This window comes from Phalaenopsis equestris, unplaced genomic scaffold (genome assembly GCF_001263595.1).
Source record: "Phalaenopsis equestris unplaced genomic scaffold, ASM126359v1 Scaffold000002, whole genome shotgun sequence".
Taxonomy (NCBI): Eukaryota; Viridiplantae; Streptophyta; class Magnoliopsida; order Asparagales; family Orchidaceae; genus Phalaenopsis; species Phalaenopsis equestris.
Genome location: NW_018164444.1, coordinates 17,998,734 through 18,018,898, shown reverse-complemented (window position 1 = coordinate 18,018,898; position 20,165 = coordinate 17,998,734). Strand labels below are relative to the sequence as shown.

General features: G+C 33.6%; 1 protein-coding gene across 1 annotated transcript in view; it reads right to left on the bottom strand.

Annotated features, from left to right (window-relative positions):
- Nucleotides 1-7,166: 7,166 nt before the first annotated feature.
- LOC110033094 overlaps nt 7,167-20,165 on the bottom strand; it is a 14,621-nt gene continuing 1,622 nt past the window's right edge. The window contains exons 3-5 of the mRNA XM_020737000.1: nt 17,296-17,381; nt 11,525-11,643; nt 7,167-7,617 (exon numbers count right to left, since the gene is read on the bottom strand). Of these exons, the coding sequence (XP_020592659.1) occupies nt 7,338-7,617; nt 11,525-11,643; nt 17,296-17,381 (485 nt within the window). The 3' untranslated portion in view covers nt 7,167-7,337. The remainder of the gene's footprint in view (nt 7,618-11,524; nt 11,644-17,295; nt 17,382-20,165) is intronic.

The window sequence follows — 20,165 nt, the reverse complement described above, 5'->3', positions numbered from 1 at the left end:
TGAAAGCTTTGGGCAGTCGAAATGTAGAAAAGCAAAATCTAGGTGATAGGCATGTAAGTAGATAGGAATTGGGCTGTATTTATGTAATGTCCTATAAATTTATTGAATAAATTTAGAACCCTTTCTTTCACAGAAAAAATTATTACGTGCAGACGTCTTGATGTACGGAGACAATAATAGATAGGGAGATCACCCCATCACAAATTCACATATGTACGTGCTCTGCCTATCTACTATTATTCGTATGTGCCCGTACGTAAGTAACAATTTCTCTTCTATCAGACATCGTATTGATCCAATGTATACAGTCTTCATATTTGCAAGCAATTATAAGTTGGGCTTTTTTGCTTTATACACATTATTCTGAAAATATATTTTAAATATTGCAGAAATTCTTATTTTCTTAAAATTATTATGATTAATTATAATGAACCTGTTCCTGCATTGAATATTTAGATCATCATGTAGGTATTATATATATATTTTTTTTTGCCTTTTTTTATATTGATCGGACAAAAATGGAAGCAGCTTAACTTCATCATTATCTTTATAATCATGTATTAATTGTATAAGCCTTGTCATTATGTATATAATTAAACGGAAAGTAAGATAATTATGAGGAGAATCTGCGCCCATCGAAATACGAAATCAATAATTATGAAAAGGAGATTAGTTCTAGCTTTTGTCTCAATTATTATTTTTAAATTTTATGAATTTTAATAGGTGAGGAAAGTACGCTGTCACATCTTCATTAAAGGTTTAGTTAGAGTTGCAGCATCATAATGACTATGATTAGGGTTCATTTATTTTTATTATTTTAAAGTTTGGTGGGATCGGTAGCATAATAGTGATTGGTTACTTATGCTAAATAAAATTGGTTAATTTATTATTATAAATTTTAATTTAGGTTTTAGCCCTTTTCTGTCTTTTTGTAATAATCTAATTCGGCAATTAAAATATGCTAGTTGGCCTGATTTAGAGGATAAGCAATAAAGTTCATAGATTATGGATAGCTCATTCTGACGCTAAGGGAAAAGAAAATACAATGCCGTGCTTTGATTGTTTTTTTTCTTTTTTTGTTTGGCTCTTTTTTAGAGCACTCAGAGTCGCAAGTTTATCTATTTAGATGTCGTCGTATAGTTTACTTAATCAATTAAATATTCCTCTCGGATCATATAAATAATCCGAAGAGAAGTGGAATCGAATAGAAAGGATATACGACAAACAAATAGACAAAAAAAAAAACAAGCGGAAGATTTATATATGAGTAATCTTCGTGTGAAGGTCGAGAATATAAGTCCGAACAAGATCAGATTGAAATATCTCGAAACACAACATAAACGAAGACAATCCCTATATAAATCATTCGTAACTAGAGAACCAAAAAGAATATTTTTGTTTTGGGAATGCTCCGATGCTTCGGCGTTCTCACTAAGCCATAAAGCACATAGTGAATCTCTCACATCCCAAATGGGTGGAGGCTAATTGACACGCGAAGCATACGAAATAACCAAAATCATCTCAACGGAGATATCCCTATACGTCATAGCTTACCGTGTCATCAGGGCAGAGGGTGAATAACCGTATCCCAAACGGTCGGCATCTCTTCGGTGATCTGGCCGTTATGTTGATATCAATAAAGTCAAATGAGCGACCGAGCTCAAAGGGTCTTTACAAGAGGAAGGGAAGAGTAGTCTTAAAAAGTAGAGGTAGTAGTGTCAGGGTATCATAGACTCGTCATCCCAAACTACTAGGACATAAGTCTACTCGGTTGTGAATGTAGTCGACCTAACACGTCTAGAGATCCCCGATTAACAATCCTTGAATTACATCGTTCATGGGGACCTCAGTAGCACTAAGGTCAAAGGAAGAAAATTTTATCCTATAAGAATAAGGTGGAGCTTCAGGATGTGAGACTTAGACACGCAAAATAGATGGCAGAGATGCCTCAGGAAAGAAAGGAAAGTAGAGATCTAGCTACAAAGCTGAAACCACTGTCCACAAAGGACTTATACCCTATCTGGGTCGAGGCAGCCTCTAATAATTTGAGCGCGCTAGAAAACCATCTAATTAGAAATCTATGTTGGGTCAGTCGAATTGAAGAAACACGGAAGCTTCTCCTCGGGACATGCATATATGATGCAGTAAACCCTCTCATCCTCCTCTCTCTCTCTCTCTCATTGTCCCATTTTTTTTCTCAATGTAGTAAATTAATATTAAACAAAGTATCCAATGTTAAATAGTATTTGTTTGAATTTAGGTGTTTTCACTTGTGCTAAGTGAGTAGAATTTATCTGCAAGTCAATAAAGATGAATGCAAAGTTCAATGAAGTTTACTTTATTTATATGCAATTTGAATTATATTTTAATTATTATTTAAATTGTTTCACCATGATTTTTGGCAGTTTATTTGAATTACTTTTCTATTTATTTGATTGTGCATAGAGAGCTCTATTAATTGTAAGTTTAGTGATATATACTTAAATTATTTATAACTAATTTTTTTATCACTCATGTTTTGCAAAATTTTATTTGAGCTTAAGAGTCTTGTTTAATGCTTTATATTTGTTGCATATGACATTATATATTAATTATTAAATAGTTTGGTGGTATGTGTAAATCACCAAATTAAGGTTTTAGTAAATTAATTTGAATGTACTTCTTATTATATTAATTCATGAAGCCTTTTTCACATAGAACTTGACATGTAATGTTATACATTTATGTATAATTTTATTAAACTAGAATAAAAATAAAAATACGAAACTTTCACTTATAAATGTCTAACATTTGTTAATGCATTATGTTGCATAGATTTGTTAGATGAGCGTTAAATCTTCAAAACGTTTAACTCTCTTATTTGGATAGGAGTTTTGGTTGTGCTCATCAAATGTAGAACAAATGTTCTTATGGTCCATTATATGTTCTACTTAGTATAGAGGGGTGTACGTGAGTCGAGTCAGCTCACAAGTCGGCTTAAGCTCGATTCATTGACAAGCTTGCAATTTGAGCTCATTTAGAGCTCGGGCTTATCGAACCTAAGCACGTTGGCTGAAAGAATTTTGGTCACGTTGATGTTTTCGATGATGAGCTGCCACAGCACTTCTTCTTGCATCCCTTCATCAATCACTTTGATTACTTTTCCAATGACTATTTTATTTGAGTTCATGAGTGGTGTTAGTACCGTGTCGAGCTCGAGCTCAGCTCAATTCATTTATACCTCTAGTCTACTCTGCTGGGAAGGAGAGGACTTATCTAGGGAATCCTAAATCTTGGATTTCACTTAGTAAACTCAAAATAAAATAGAAGATAATATATATACATATATACATATATACATATTAAAGAAAGAGCAGCTCGTGGCTCCCTACATGCTGATATGAAATAAAGTTACAAAAATAGGGAGGGAAAGAGGATCCCCACTAAAAACAAAAAGAAATACATAGCGTCCTAGGGGTTCCTGCTTCCTCAGTACAACTCCATACAAAAAAACAAAGAAAGAAAAGACAAAAAGATATGACATCTCCATAAAGACAAGTATCCCGACAGAAAGTATATCAATCCAAGAAAAAATACCCAAAGGAACTCATAAAAACATTGTAAAATTAGTTGTGAGAGTTGTAAAGCCAAAATATCTTCGTTCAAAGCAGCTAGAGTCCGACCCATAAGAGGTAATATGCAGCAGCCAAGAAGATCTTCAGTGGAAGGTTTGAGGCAAATAGTGTGTGTGTGTGTGTAACAGACATTATATATAAGAATTTAATCATATATAATAATATAAATTTTAAATTAAGTTAAATAAATGCCTCAAGGTGAAAACAGTTTAGCACAACTAATAACTTTTAAAATACATGCCACAGTTTTAATTATGTTTTACTATCTCCTTTAAATAAAAAATTCCACAACTCCTGCGCAAAACTATAATTGGCCAAGTATTAATTTTGTGCTTATTTTTCACTAATGAAATATAAGACAAATATCTTTTTTTTTTAAAAAAAAAAACCTACATTAAGAATAATTTTTTGTTATAATAGAACATTTCGCTGGTAAATGCTAAAGTTATATTATTGTTAGATCATAGTCTGTCAAGTGAAAAAAAGAAGGAAAAGAGAGTAGAATAGGTTTAGGATCTTTATAAGGAGAATAGAAAGAAATGTCCCCTTATTCAAATTTTTACCCTGTACTTATAAAGACGTATTTTGTACAATTATAGAAATGGGAGAACAGATATGGAAACCGTTCTTAATTTCATTCAGGCTCTAATCGATTTTTTATATTTTATGAGATATTTGTATTACAATTTGAATTTCAACATTGGCGGTAATTGACTGGTCGGCTAGATTGAAGTCAACCGACTGAGGTGACCAGTCGAGTGACATTTGTGTCTTCTCGAGTACGCATTGGTTGGTTGAGGTGTTCAATCGTATGGTGATCTTGCCCGGTCTCTTTTGACAAGGTCGACCAGAACAGTCAGTTGTGAGGTGGTCGTTCGGTCTGAACGTAGGGTTTGTTGGTCGAATGTGATCGGTCGGCTTTTTTCGTAGTGAGTTGTGGCTTCTTTTCTGTTCGGCTCAAGTTACACAGAGCTCGTGTCTCGGCTGCCTGGTTGGTTCGTCACCTCCGTCAGATCTCCCAATCTTCCAATGTCATAAGCGGATCTTATCGCAGCCCACACCGAGATCCAACGAGACTCGCTATCGAGATGATTCACGCCTCACTTTCGGTGGGTCTTACCCCTACCGAGCGGGGAACCATCTCTAGACCTTGAACTTATCCTGGGTGTGGAGACGTGGCTTCATGTTCGGGTTTGAATTGTTGGTCGATTGCTTACCTCAAAAGGAGGTCATTTAATCTTTGTCGTTCATTCTTTTTGAGATTCATAATGATAGTTTTGGCATATACATATTAATTCTCTGCATTTTCCTGCTCCTTGATAGCGACTACAATAAAGACAAGAAAATATCAAACAATTGTTAGCATTAAATTTATGAATTGATTGAACCTCGTGTACTCTCTATAAATAGATATGAACTGAGCATAGAACAAATGGGATTTTGGCCTTTCCCGAGGACATACCCCGACTAGGCCCAATAATGTTGGTTTTTAAGATTTCTTGGGGCTTTTTTTAGAGCCATCGGAACTTGCCCCATGCTTGCCCAGACATACAGGCCTTCACCACTTCACAGCCCGCCAAGGACAGATCTTGTCGTCACCTGTGGGGGTGCACCCACTAAGGACTTTCAGGGAATCTCAATTGCTCTTGCGGATCTTGTCGCAGATGAGAAGGGAAAACACCCCGGAGGCTCTGACCCGTAGGTCTTGCGAGTGCTTTTTTGCTACAGGATGAATTTTTTCTATCGTCTCGCAATACAGTCAACTAGCCACCTTTAGGTTGGCCCGAGTTCCCCAAGTATCGAGCAAGTGTATAAAAACATACCTGGTCGAGAAATGGGCCCACAATGTCCATGCTTCTTATGGTAAGGGGTGCTTTAAAAGTCTGTTTGAATGCGATGTTTCTTTTCTTTTTCGAGAAATCAACCATTCAGACGTCCTATCAATGTGTTGAGCTATCATCATTAAGTGAATCCTCCTCAAGCGTTTCAACGAGCGAGTTTCGTTTAATGATCTTGATTCTTCATCCTATTTAAAGGGAAAAGAAATTCTCCATGCCCTTGCATTCCCATCATGCATATTAGCTTTGCAAAAATTTGACTAGATTGACCAATTTATCTCAAAAGGAGGCCCTTGAATCTTAATCGTTTGTTTTCTTTGTGATTTGTGCTGGTATTTTAGTATATATAATTATATTACGAGATATGAATAAGAACACGTTAACATAAAATAAATACAAAGAAAAAACTCATTGATGATAGAAGACATAAAAATGCATTTTATATAATATTATAATATATAGAAATTATATGTGTGTGTGTCTATATATATAATTTATTTTAAGCACTCAGAAAAAAAAATATATTTAATTCTCTATTTTAAATTTATAAAAAAAAGTAAATAATCATATAAAATAAACGATATACTTGAAATTGAAAAATTACATTTAACAAAAAAAACTTAAATTATTAAATTTTATAACAATAAAAGAAAATAGGGTAAAAAAACAAAACTAAAAATAAATAAATATTAATTAATTTAAAAAATATATACATAAATAAAAAACAAACTATCTTAAACTATTCATATAACATTCTCTTAAAACAAAACTTGAAATTTTAGGGCATCTTCATTCTTTCTTTTTCTATTAATCAAACACAAGTTATATGCCCCTTTTTTTTTTCAAGGAAAAGAGAACCAAAAAAACAATATGTTTGATTCAAACTCGCAAACTCATTATTAGAAAGTACACCCTCAATCACCAAGAAGGGAGTAATTGCGCACAAGTGACATTCGTCTTACATATGAAACACAGTACAGTAAGTGCACGCTTCCTAAATGTTAGGGGCCATTTACATACATACCGGCCAATTCCTATAAATTTACATTTCTAACCCGTACTTCTTATATTTATGCCACCCAAAACTTCCACAACACATCAAAAATACCCCCATTAAAACGTCTAAAAGTGAAACATAACTTCTTCTGCACAGATATGATGGCATATATATAAAAAATAAAATTTAAGTGTTTGATATGTAAATACAACGAATTAATAAGGTGCCATATTGTAAATCTTCCAAAAATTTACTTAAAGCCAAGTTAGGGTGTATTTGGGGCAGCTTGTGTTTATCCTGAAATGCGGTCCGCGGGTGGCCTGCAAGGTTCGACTCACGGGTGGCCTGCGGGGTTCGACCCGCGGCCTGCATTTAGTGTAAAAACTCAACTGCATTTTCGGATAAGCTGCAGAAACGTGTTTTCCAAATGGTGAGGAGGTGTTTTGAAAAAGCCGTCCGCACTTATAAGCTGCCCCAAACGGCCCCTAAGAGTTTGAGATGTTAGACATGACTGAAATTACAATAAATAGCATAAAATATTACAATTAATCGACAGAATAATCTAAGATGGCTAATAAGAGTAAATGTAAGAATAACAAATGAGTAGGACCTTTCATGTATATAGCCTTATGCCACCATAATGTTATAAGATATAAATATCATATTTTAGGTGTTAGCTAGATATGTAAATACATCCAAGTGTGGTGAGTATGTAAATTTTCCTAAAAATAAATCTTTATCCTTAAATTAAGAACATGTATCTCCATCAATTCTTCAAAATCGACACAATTTTCCCAACAACAGCATAACACAACTTGGTAGTATTCAATTATAAATAAACAGCGCGCGTTATTAAAATGAAGAGAAGTCTGCAACTCACATGTTTTACTACCAGTAACCCAGAGGAGGCTCTTCGTCATCTAAATCACTTTCCATTGCGCTGAGCAGTGTGCTGAGAAAGGGATAGTGCCATCCATCCCTGGCTCTAGCTCTCAGATCCTTGATTCTATCCTTGAGACTTTGCCAGCCGGATGAATCTTGGGCCTCGGTTGAGGAGCAAACCCCAGCTTCTGGGAGATATTTTAGAATAATCTCGTTGCCGGCTGCGACAACTTCGGCATCCAGATGCGGTGTAAGAGGGTAGCCGAGAACGCGAACATGACATACACTGGAACATGCAGAGGAAATGTTGATAGGTTTCAGTACGAATGGCGTATGGAGCATGAAGGAAAGGGTAAAGAACAATGTTTCAAGCACTGTGTTCATGTATAAATAAAAAATAAAACAAAAATGCAAGAAAGAAGAGATTGCAGTTTAACCTTAGCCAATAAAAACTCTATCAATGTCCCAAGGGGGGACAAAGAATTTAGAAATAAACCCATCCGGGCCAGTGGACTTGTCAATGCGAATGCAATGGAGCGTTTCAAAAATTTTCTCCAAGGGTAGTCTCATTACTCTTATTCCTGAACACATATTACTATGTAACACTCTTTACGAAGGGATAGCCAAAATCCTTCCAACAGGCCTAAAATTATTCTTTCTTATATTATCAGCCCAGCTCAATCGGCTTTCAACAAACATAGAGATATAGTGGACGACAACATCATGCTAGCCCATGAATCACGAATCAATTCAAAGCCGAATAGAGGCCTTAGGAAAGCTTTTGATAGTGTTAAAAGAAAGGTAATTCTTTCCAGATTGTCTGAGAAGGGCTTTTACCAAATTCATGATATTTTATTCTCTATTGTTCTTAATTAACAAATTAAATCTTATTTTTCTTCCTCAAATGGATTTAGACAGGGACGCCCCCTTTCCCTTTCCATTCACTATTAGCATGGATATTTTTCTAGAAATCATGGGAGGAAGTTGCTCAATTAAGATACATTTCTATCCCTATTGAAAGGGTTAATGTCTCTCATCTTCTTTTAGCAAATGAACTTCTTGCCCTTCGTTTGGCGGAAAAAAACGAGTTCATAACCTCAAAACTATTTTTGAATGTCTTACTTATGTCTGGGGCTTGAAGTGTATTTTCCAAAATATGACATTTGCTTTGTTGAATATGTTAGTGATCCTTCAGCTATAAGTGACTACTTGAGAATCAAAAGGAATCTTTCCCTTTCACTCTTATGGAGTTACCACTTAGGCTTCATTTGGCTACTTTTCTCAGCTCCATTATGCTTCACAGAAGACGGATAAAATGCAAGGCAGTCGTTTGGGTGAGCGACTTCTCCGAAATTTTATCGCAATGCAATGACATTTTTCCTTCAGGTCGCACATGCCTTGTTGCGTTCTGCTATTTTATTAAAAAAAAGTCAAAATTACCCTTTCACAATTGCATGATTTATCTCCTCGATTTCTCTTTGGTTCACCCCCTAAAACCAATTTCGCTTATGGGAGATAACGATGAGATCCACTAATGACTCCTTCCACTCCGGATGTTAGGCATTTGCCTTCGCTTCATCCTTTATCTCATTTCTGAAAGTTTTTTCTTTCCTCGGTGTCGATTGAGGAGGCAAGAGGTGAGAGATGAAGGAACTTCTTCTCCACATTCATTCGCAGCTTCCTTTACTTTGTTTTTTACTTTTTCAGTGACTGCTTGCACCGTCGGTTTGGAGGGAGAGGAGAAAGGAGGCGAAGGCTTGTAATAGCAGAGACAAACAGTTATTCGACGGACAATATTAATTATTTTTTTCTCCAAATTTCTATTTAACTACCCATATGTTGATTGACTCAAGTTTTATAATTGTTCAATAATTCCTAATAGTTTTTGTCAGAAGCAGGCTTGCTTAAAGCCTCGTCCATGGTCTCCCTAAACAGAAAAATATTAGGTTGGGAAGAACAATGTATTATATACATAAATTTATGTTTTTTATGTAAAAAAAGCAAGCAAAGGCTAATAATTTAGCATTTTATGTTTTTTTTCAAACAAGAATTAAAATTTGTTACTTACTAAAAAAGGGTGTTTTAGTATTTTTTTTATGAAGAAGCTATGATTAATAGTGTTAAAAAAGCACAAAAAAAAAAATTTATTCAAACTGTAATATTGACTTTAGCAACTATAATTTTATAGCACTATTTTTTAAAAAATTATTTTTAAAGAAACTTTTATGAAAGGAGAAGCTCACTCCAGTAAAGCCTTAATTATGGAAAGCTCACTGCAACTCATCATTCTTGTCTATTAGATAAATTGCAAAATTGGTTAGCTAGTTGGAATAAAAAAAATTTATTGCTTGGAGGTAGATTTCAGCAAATAATATCATCTATTAACCACTATATAGCTTTTGGTTCAGATCAATTTTTATGCCGATATTCTTAAGTTGCTTGTAAGCTTTTTGAGGACTATGGGGAGGCTCATGATCATTCATTTTTTGTCTTTCCTCTATGTTGTTGATTCAAAACTTTCTGCCAAGTAAATTTTTTTCCTCTTGCAACCATCTCTTTTTGTAGGTTCTCAAGGCTTCCTTGCTTAGTGATCTCTATTAGTATTTTTTTTATTTGGAGAGAAAGGAATGATAGACAATTTAACAATAAAAACTCTTCCTTGATGTCCTTGAAAATGAGAATAGCAAATCAAGTGGCTCATAAATTTAGGAGATGGACTATTAATGATGCACAGTCTCTTGATATCAAACTATTATTTTCTCAAAAGGAGGTTGGGCCTCTCCTGATACCAATGTTCGCCTTCAAACGAAGATTTTATATCCCTTCTGACTGCTTTTTCTTGTTCTTTTTGTTAGCATGGCCAGCTTGAATGACTGTTTTCCAATGTGGGACAGGGATTCATATTATAGCATATTTATACAAGGATGTTGTGTCAGAACTTTTGCAAGATTTGTGATTTTTCTTATGAAAGGTCATGCTCAACCCAACCCACCTAGGTCTTTGATTGCCATGATTATATGACTCCAGCAGAACTGCACTAATTTCAATTTCTACTATCAAAGTTGGCAAACTCATGGGTATATTGGGTTGTTTTATTTAATTTTACATGTTGGAAGAGGTATGCTTGCAGGTTTGTCCACGCCTCCATTGTTTTCGTGAAGCCAGTGTTACCGATTATGAAATAAAAAGATATAGATAGCTTGGAAGGTGTTCCTGGATGTGGTTCACAATTCTTGACCAAATTTTCGTGAAGCCAGTGTTACCGATTATGAAATAGAAAGATATAGATAGCTTGGAAGGTGTTCCTGGATGTGGTTCACAATTCTTGACCAAATTCTAAGCCCCTCATGCTCATTTTTTAGTTTCTGCAAGTCTTTTAACCTTTGTTTTGTGGTCCTTTATTTAAAGTAATATAATTTGACTGTGCTTAGTCCCATTCTTGTAACACCTAACAGAATCAATGAATTGAGCTTTGCCCTCATTTTTTCTCCCAAATAAAAAAAACAGAGAGATTGTAATCTGAAGGAATGGATCAAAGTGAAATGACTCAAAAGAGCTGTTAAAGTTCTGAGAACATCAGGATTGGGTGGTGGTGGAACCAAGGTGCGAGTGGGGAAGGCAGTTGCCGCCCTTAAATTTTTACTAAACTCATTAATATCCTATAATGCACTGAAAATTTTGCCCCCGTAAATTTAAATACTTAATTATAATTTAATATTAATTATAGTATAATTTAATATTTTTTATACTAAATCTAAAAAAATTAAATAAACATCCCCCCAATTATAGTTTAATTTAATATTTTTCTATACTAGATTTAAAAAATAAATAAATAAACATCACCCCTAGTCCCTCAACTTTGGATTTCACCACCCCTATCCTTTAGTTTTGGTATTGCCATAAGGATTGGGCAACTTCAGCCAGAAAGCACAGCACAGCTAGTCCTATTAAATTAGTGCAGTATTTTGCTGAGAATAAGTCATCAGCCACCAGCATCTAAAATTCTATTTAATTAACAGGATTTGATGTCTGCATAAATAATAAAACATAAAACTACGATGAACTAGAGCATGATTATAAAACAACTCACAGTTCATCTATGGAAAGTCAACCAAAAAGACAAAATAAAAGATAGAGAAATGGGGTCAACCACCACTTTCAATGAAACTAAAAGATTTCGAGTATTAACTCACCATATGTAATATAAGCCATCCATCTCTTGTGCTTGAACCCTTCCCAACAACTCAATCTGCAATACTCCGCCAATGCAAAGAACAGGGCGAGGAAGTTTGAAAGATTGCAAGGCATTCTCCTGATCAAAAAGTAGATTACGTCAAAAAAGAAGTTTCAGATTTGTGAAGAAATGAGGTCCCATAAATATGAAAAAAAATATATTTCACACCCACAAAATTAATATTTCATTCAATCAAATATTGTTTCTAAATGCCTCAAATACCCTTATTTCATGTGGATAAGAGGACAAACACCACATAAACTGGACATATTTTTCATCATATGCGTGCCAATAAATTAGTGATACCTTTTATTAATGAAACCAAATTATAAACAAACTAACAAAGTTGATCAAACATGCCAAAACTTGTTGCAACACTGACGTGTTTTTTTACGACAATTGTAGATTTGGAAATCTGCAACATCTATGTTAGGCTTGAAAAAACTTGGCACTAATTAATAGAAGAAAATCAATGGCCACTAATTAAATCCTGAGTTGATAAGACACCAAAGCACTCTATTGTTAGCAGTCAGTTTATCAATTTGACCCAAGATGATAGAACAATGGGAACTTAATTGGTTTGACCAATTAATTATCTTCGAAACATAACCCAAATACTAAACCAGAAGCACACATAATTTCATTAATAAATAGTGATTTTAGGCATCACAAATGAGAAATAATTAAAACAGGGCCTGTAGTGAACCCGATGTTGAGAGTGTGATCGTACAGTCCGAGAATGTCATGTGAGCTTAAAATGAATTGAATATTAAAGTAAATTATTTTAAAGAGTTTGTTAAATTCTCAAAACACTTTTACTGCATGTGCTCTAAGAAGCGTGCAAATATGCAAATTTTACAAAATCCATCTTTATAAAATAAAATTAAATACCAAATAATACATGCTTTTAGGCAAGCCGCCTTGTCTATAAGATAGATTCGTAAGTCTCACCGGCCCAGTATTATCCTCCTAAGAAGTACTGGAGTTAACGAGGTTGGGTGTTGCTTAGTCCGCCATACCTTTCTCCATGTAAGGATTGAAGTTAATATGATTGACTAATAATTGAATATTTACTTTAGATAAGAAATTGGAGGTGTTTTATCTCTATATTCACATGAAATTATCTCAATTTTTTAACACAATTCTTTGTAAAAGAGGCACAATTGACAATATTTAAATCAAACAATTAATTCCCTGATGATCATCAAGTTGATAGAAAATTTCAACTGGATGGGTCTATTCTTAAAATTAAATTTCAAAATCTATTTTTAAAACTCAAATGATATATACTCTGAACTGGATGCTCTCTAGGCAAGACAGAGTTGACAAGATTCAAATCGAACAATTAAAATCCCTAATGATGGCCAAGTTGACAGAAGATTTTAACTGAAGGTGGTAACTTTCAAAATTAAGCTTCAAAATCTAAATTATATTTGAAATTCAATCATATGATTAAGGAGTTTGATTCTCTATAAGCGAGACAAAGTTGACAAGGTTCAATTAAATAGTCAAAATCTCTGATGATTACCGGATTAATAAAAAATTTCAACCAGCTGAGTTAACTTTCATAAATAAGCTTCAAGGTTCAATGTTTATTTTTAAAAAACCCAATTAATAGACCCAATCCACTATAAGCATGACAAAATTAATAAGGTTAAGTTTCAATCATGTGTCAATCTCAAAGCCGATCCGTTGCAAGCAAGATGCAAAGTTGAAATGATTCAATTTTAATGATTCATCCACCCTCTACGCTTATTTGTCGCGGGCGAAAAATTTATCGCTAACCTAAACTCACATAGAGTCAATCCTGTCCAATATATTACTAAATTCACTCTCAAATCAATTTACGCCAATAAGAATGTGGTTCGTGTCCTTTGTTTGTGTAACTTGGCTAGCCGGGTCCACAAAAAAACAGTTAAGACCATAATCATTTAACTGGGTGGTTTGTCGTCAAATGACATCATTAAATTATGATCATGGTTATAGCACATATATTCTTAGATGGTTATATGCTCTTTGAGACATGAATCATAAGTTATATTTAATAGGACACAAAGTCTGCTGTTAGCTAAAACTGACTTAAATTAATCCTCTTAGACAAACTTCTCCTCAGGTTGCGTCGACGCCCTCCTCTGAGTAAATAAGCTAAGGATCTACGTTAGCCCGGGATGATAAAATCACGGGATCTTGACCAGGCTAATCATCATTCCACCAAAAATATGCTTTTAAGCTCAAAGTGATAAATTTTTATATTATAAAAATTCAATCAAATTTCACAATATAAATCCATAAATAATTTTTGCACTATATGTTGAGCAATTAGTACTTAATGACTAGTCTTAAGTGTTCTCGCCTTATGAGAAGAGGTAATTAACCATAGAGGTTTGCGCCTATGCGAAATCTCAAACTTCATATCAAAAAGTCCTCATAAAATAAATGTAAAATCTCTTAGTAATGTCTTATCTACAATTTCATTTTCCTTCTAAAAATTTGACCCGAAATCTTAAGTAAACCCTCAAGCCGTCATTTTTATTTCAAGAGGGGCCGAGGTCAACAAATTTTTAGATCTCATAGTTTATTGCAAAAGAGTGGAATATGAAGAGTATTAACCTTGACAACAGACGCAAAAATTTCCTGATAGTCAATTCCATATGACTAAGTGAAGCACTTGGCAACCAATCTAACTTTGAATCTCTATACACTTCTCCTTTGTATTTAAACATGGAGATCCATTTATAACCTACAAGATTTTTTCCATTAGACAACTCTGTTAAGTGTCCATGTGTTATTATTTTCTAAAACCGAAATTTCTTCCTCAACAACTTGTTTCCATGTTGAAACTTTTAGAACGTCCTAAATAGAGTGGGGAACATGCACAATATCAAGCTTTGTCACAAAAACCCTATAAGATTGTAACATCTTCTCATAAGCTACATATTTTTGATTGGATGATCAATGCACCTTCAATCCTGAGACAAGAATCCTTATAATTATGATTATCAGAAGTTGGTTCATGTTCTTAACAGTTTTGAATCACTAGTGTCAAGTTGAGAGTGATTAAAGATGGGAATAATAGAGTTTGATTCTTCAAATGGAGTAAGTTAAGTGGTAGGATTTGGTTTTTTTTTTAGTAACTGGATTTGATTCAGTTTGATTTTCTTGAAGAACATCCCAAATTTGATATTCCCATAAATTCTCCCCTTGAATTTCTAATTTAGTAAATTAAGATTGATTCTCATATAAGGTGTCACTCATGGGGCTATACATTTTCCTAGTAATTGGAGAGTAGCATTTGTATTCTTTTTTGTTAGAGCAGTAACCAAAGGAGATACACCTAAGAGATTTGGGACCAAGTTTGATGTGGTGATAGTGGTGTATGTGAAAAAAGGCAGAGCAAACAAAGATTTTCAATTATAAGTTAGAAGAAAAATAGTGGTTACAACAACAACAAAACCTTTATCCCACTAAGTGAGGTTAGCTACATGAATCTTTTTCTCCATTGCGTCCTATTTAATGCCATATTTTCATTTAATTCTAAAAATTATTATCATTTTTTATACAATATGCCCAAGTCTTGCTACGTTCACCTCTACCTTTCTTAACATAAGTCGAATCTAAAACATCTACTCTTATAATCAGATCATCAGATAGTCGACGTTTAATGTGACCAAACCATCTAAGACGACTCTCTCTAATTTTGTCTGTCACTGGAAATACACTAACCTTATCACAGATATAATCATTTCGAAATTTTTCTTTAAGTGTAAAGCCACTCATCCATCTAATTATTCTTATCTCGACAACACTTAACTCAGTTAAGTATGTTGATAAAATTCTATGGAAAATATTAAGAAAAAAATGAAATTTTAGGACACGACTAGACATTCTTTTTATAATATATGTGGCTATGGGAATGGCTTCCCCCTAAAAGTGTTTAGACATATTATTAAAGATCATAATAACACAGGCCACTTCAAGTAAATATCTACTTTTTCTCTCAGCGATCCTATTTTGTTGAGTATCCACACAAAAACTTATATGGATGATACCATGCTTAGAAAGATAAAGACCAAGAATGGAATTGAGATATTCCTTAGCATTGTTAGTTTTAAGGTAATGAAAATTGTTTTGGAATTAAGGATTATGGAGTGAAAAGATTGAAATATGGTGGTGATTTCAGATTTTCTTTCATAAAGAGTGTCCAAGTCGTTATAGTATGATAATCTATGAAAGATAGAAACCATTCTGGCCCGTTTATATTTTTTACTTGGGAGGGACCCCAAATGTCACTGTGAATTACATAAAAAAGATGTGATGATTTCTATTTTAATTTAGAATATACATGTCTGGTATGTTTTGCAAGTTGACACATTTCACATTGATAGAAATTAGATTTTTTGTTTATAAACAAATGTGTAAATATTTTTTCAATATAAGAAAATTTTGAATGAGCAAGGCGACAATGCATTAACAAAACTTAACTTTCAACTAAAATAGTTGCAATTAGAAGCTGAATTAATAAATTTTAAACAGGACTTAGAAATGTAACTTAACGGTTAAATTTATCTACAGATGAGATTATTTTCTTTGGGCAGATATAGACCATCATGCATTTCAGCACTGTCAATCACCTTTCCCGAATCCACTATCTAAAAATCAAAAAGATTGAAATAAAATTTAGTCATACATTTCAAGTCACTAGTAAGTTTATTGATTAAGAGTATATTACAATCTAATTTTGGAACAAAAAGAACAAAGTAGAGATGAAAAGCCCTTGTCAATTCGGCTGATTCAACCCCTACTACTGGAGAGAATAAACTATCAGTTGTTCGAACTGCAGAGTGACTGGTGCATGGGTTATAATGTTTGAACAGATTGATATCTTCAGTTATATGATCTGAGGCTATGGAGTAGACTATCCTTGGTTTTAGTTTATTGTTTTCAATAACAAGAGCATGGGACGGGATACATTGGTATGCCGACAGATTGGTTGGTTGCTCAATAAAAGATCGTGGTACTTGCTCATAACTATAACCATGACATAACATGTTCTGCAGTGCCTCAATTTGCTCCCTGGTGAATGAATTAAATTTTACATTGTTGTTGGTTATGACCGATATTTGCACGGTTCTCCCTATCATGTCTTCCATTGGATGGCTTCCAATATGTAGGTTTTCTGTGTAATTTTAAGCATGTTGCCTTCACATTACCAGGTTTCTTGCAATTCACCCTTTCTTGAGTTTATTATTCTGGGAGGAGTAATGAGTGTACATGGTTGATCATTCAATAGATGGTTTGGTATGATTATCTGTCAACATTAACTTCTTTCTGCTTTCCTCCCTCCAAACTTCTGCAAATGTCTCCTGAATGATAGGAACAAGTTTAATTCTGATGATTCTCCCCCTGACTTCATCTAAGTCTTTATTAAATCCAAGAAGGAATTTGATGGTTTTCTTTTGTCCAATGATTTTGTTTATACACGGCAAATTCATTAGGGCATTTCCAGGAATAAACTTCATACATGTCAAGTTGCAGCCAATAGCGTGTGAGTGATAAAATATTGAGTTACACTCAATTCTCCTTGAGTCTTGTCTCAATATCAAATAACTCTGAGGAGTTTTCAGTGCTAGAGTAGGTCTAACGTGCAACCTCCCATATCTCCTTGGTAGTCCTATAGAGCAAGAAATTTCTCCAATCTGTGGTCATGGAATTTATTAACCATGACAAAACCAAGTGATCGTCAATTTTCCAAGTCCAATATTTAGAGTCTGAAATTTCTAGAACCAAAATTTCACTTATAAGATGTCCATCTTTCCCTGTACATGAAAACAGACCGCGTTCATTGAAGAAAATTCTAGTCATGCAGTTTATGATTAATGACTAGGTGGGATAACTTGTCAGACACAATATCAATAGAAAATGTAGTCTCGGATCTAAAGGTAACTTCCGAGGAAGAAGATTGTGTGGTTGTCAGGCACAATATTAATTGGAAGACCCATTTTTTTTATTTGAATTTAAAATTTAATGTTATTTTATTTGGCAAGTTAACATAAAAATTAAAAGAATAAAGACACCAGGTATCATATAAATAATATATAACTGTTCATAATTAATAATAAGTCCAATAAATATATTTCTCTTCAAAACTTCGAAAGCCCAAATGTCTGCACACATAAAACAACTTACATTTATATGTGATGAAAGCAATATCAAAACTATGCAAAGGCCTAAACTCTTTCCATTAAGCTAATTTTGCACTGGATTCATCAATTAATATGATTAATAAATTAAAGATAATCTAATAATCAAATCTTTAGCATGTATGTTTCCAAGAGATGTAATTCAATGGGCTATAAATTTTAAGATTACATATGGCACCTAATTAACATCTTCGTGTATAATCAATATTTAACATCTTTAGATTCTACAATCAATAAAGCATAAATCAATCCTTCATACAGAATCTTTTTTAAAAGTTAATGTTGATTTAATAAAAGTGAATCCTGATTCACATTTTTAAAGAAAAAAATTCTTTTGTAAACGAAGCACAATTCCTAGTAATAATCTTCTTCCATTGTTATTCAATCATATGTAATAGTAGCGTTTAGATCATATAATCATGGAAGACTTGAGAGTAATGTGGTGCATGCATGAGCAAAATATTACGCAAAAATTTATCATTATGAGTAGCAAGTTGAATATGCACTACATGCTCATACAACAAAAACTAACATCTTATCTATCCATGTTACTTTAAATGGATACAGGTGTACTTCAAGTTTTAATATTACGTTATCAATAGCTTAATTAGCCACAATATTCTTACATTTCAACATTTATAACAAGCTAATAAAGTTTATCACCATGCTTAAAATAGGTTTCATATGCAAGCCATTTTTTACCATAACATCGCCTGCTTTAATTTAATATATATATATATATATATATATAGGTAATATTTTAAGTTTTAAAAATACGAGACCGAACGGATCTCATAACTGCAATAGTTTAAATGATCGAGCACAATACCGCAAGCAATATATCTATCTCGAATGATAGATACACTACTTGTTGGTGGTGCTCAATTAAATAAACTAAAGAACTTACAACATCCATTTTAAGTCTGCAAAAAACCATTTTTATTAAATAGATTTAATATTAAGTTGGATTCTTAAAATTTCTTATAAGGGTCAGCCCCGATAGTTAATTACATCTTAGATAACCGAAGTCAACTAAGAAAACTCTCGATTTAAATCAAGAATTAAATCAAGAAATATTGTCAAGAAATATTGTCTTCAAGAATTTCAAGTGGTAGGACTTTTCAAAAGATCGGACCAAAAGAGTATCAAAGGTTGTTATGGAATCCAAAGGAATAGAAACTAGGGGTTGTCACAGATCCTGAGGAGAACCTCGGTGACTTCTCAAGTTATCCTATGGTTTGGCTTCAGTTTCAAGAAGTAAAATTATTTAAATATTATATTCTGCCAATTTTATTAATTAGAGCTTATATTTGCATGACACGGTCATATAAATAGTCTGAAAGATATGAGGATTTAGGTCATGACGAACAACAACCTCGGAATCCTAAAATGAGTTAGGGCTTATATTGCACAACGGTGACTTCTCAAGTTATCCTATGGTTTGGCTTCAGTTTCAAGAAGTAAAATTATTTAAATATTATATTCTGCCAATTTTATTAATTAGAGCTTATATTTGCATGACACGGTCATATAAATAGTCTGAAAGATATGAGGATTTAGGTCATGACGAACAACAACCTCGGAATCCTAAAATGAGTTAGGGCTTATATTGCACAACACGGTTGTGCAAAAACCTAAAGATAAGGTTGAGGATTTATGTCGCACTAGACTAACGGCCTTGAAGTCCTATGGCTTATTTTTTTAATTCTAATAGAAGATATGTTGTTGTAGATTCCTCATGTTGTTGTAGATTGCTATTGTAGAAGGTTGCCCACAAAGTCAGCTCCAAGCTCCTCGATGAAGTAGCAGTCCTAAAGTCTAAAGGTTTAACAGGTTATACCAGATGTTTTAAAGTTATGAAGGGGGTTAAAGTTGATTAGAGCGACATCGGTTAGGATCTCACAGTTCCCTCGCAGTTCCCTCGTTCCGGTATCACTATTTCTTTTGAATTTACTTAGCTTGAACGAGTTGTTAGGCTCATTTAAACCAGGAATATCTCGTTAGCAACCGTGAATTACCTCGTTCGAGGGACTCCCGTAAATTCAAAATGACGTTTTAAATTTAGTGATATTTCAAAGGATTTATGGTTACCTTTGAAAGAATTTGTTTTAGATTTTTGAAAATGTTGATTAATTTTTTTAAAATGATTTTGAATTTTGCACGTTCACAACCAAGCATGTATCATGTTTTGAAATGAAAGTAAAATTACAAAAAGTCAAATGACAGAAATTAAATAACACTATAAAAGCGTATATGTCTTCTCGGCATCCCCACTGAAAGATTAGCTTTTGCAGCATGACATATAATTTTGCAGGAAATTTAAACAAATTGCAATGGTAGATGAAGGTGTAGCTACCAAACCTCACACCTGTTGACCTCAAATTTTCGTGAGGTCTAGTA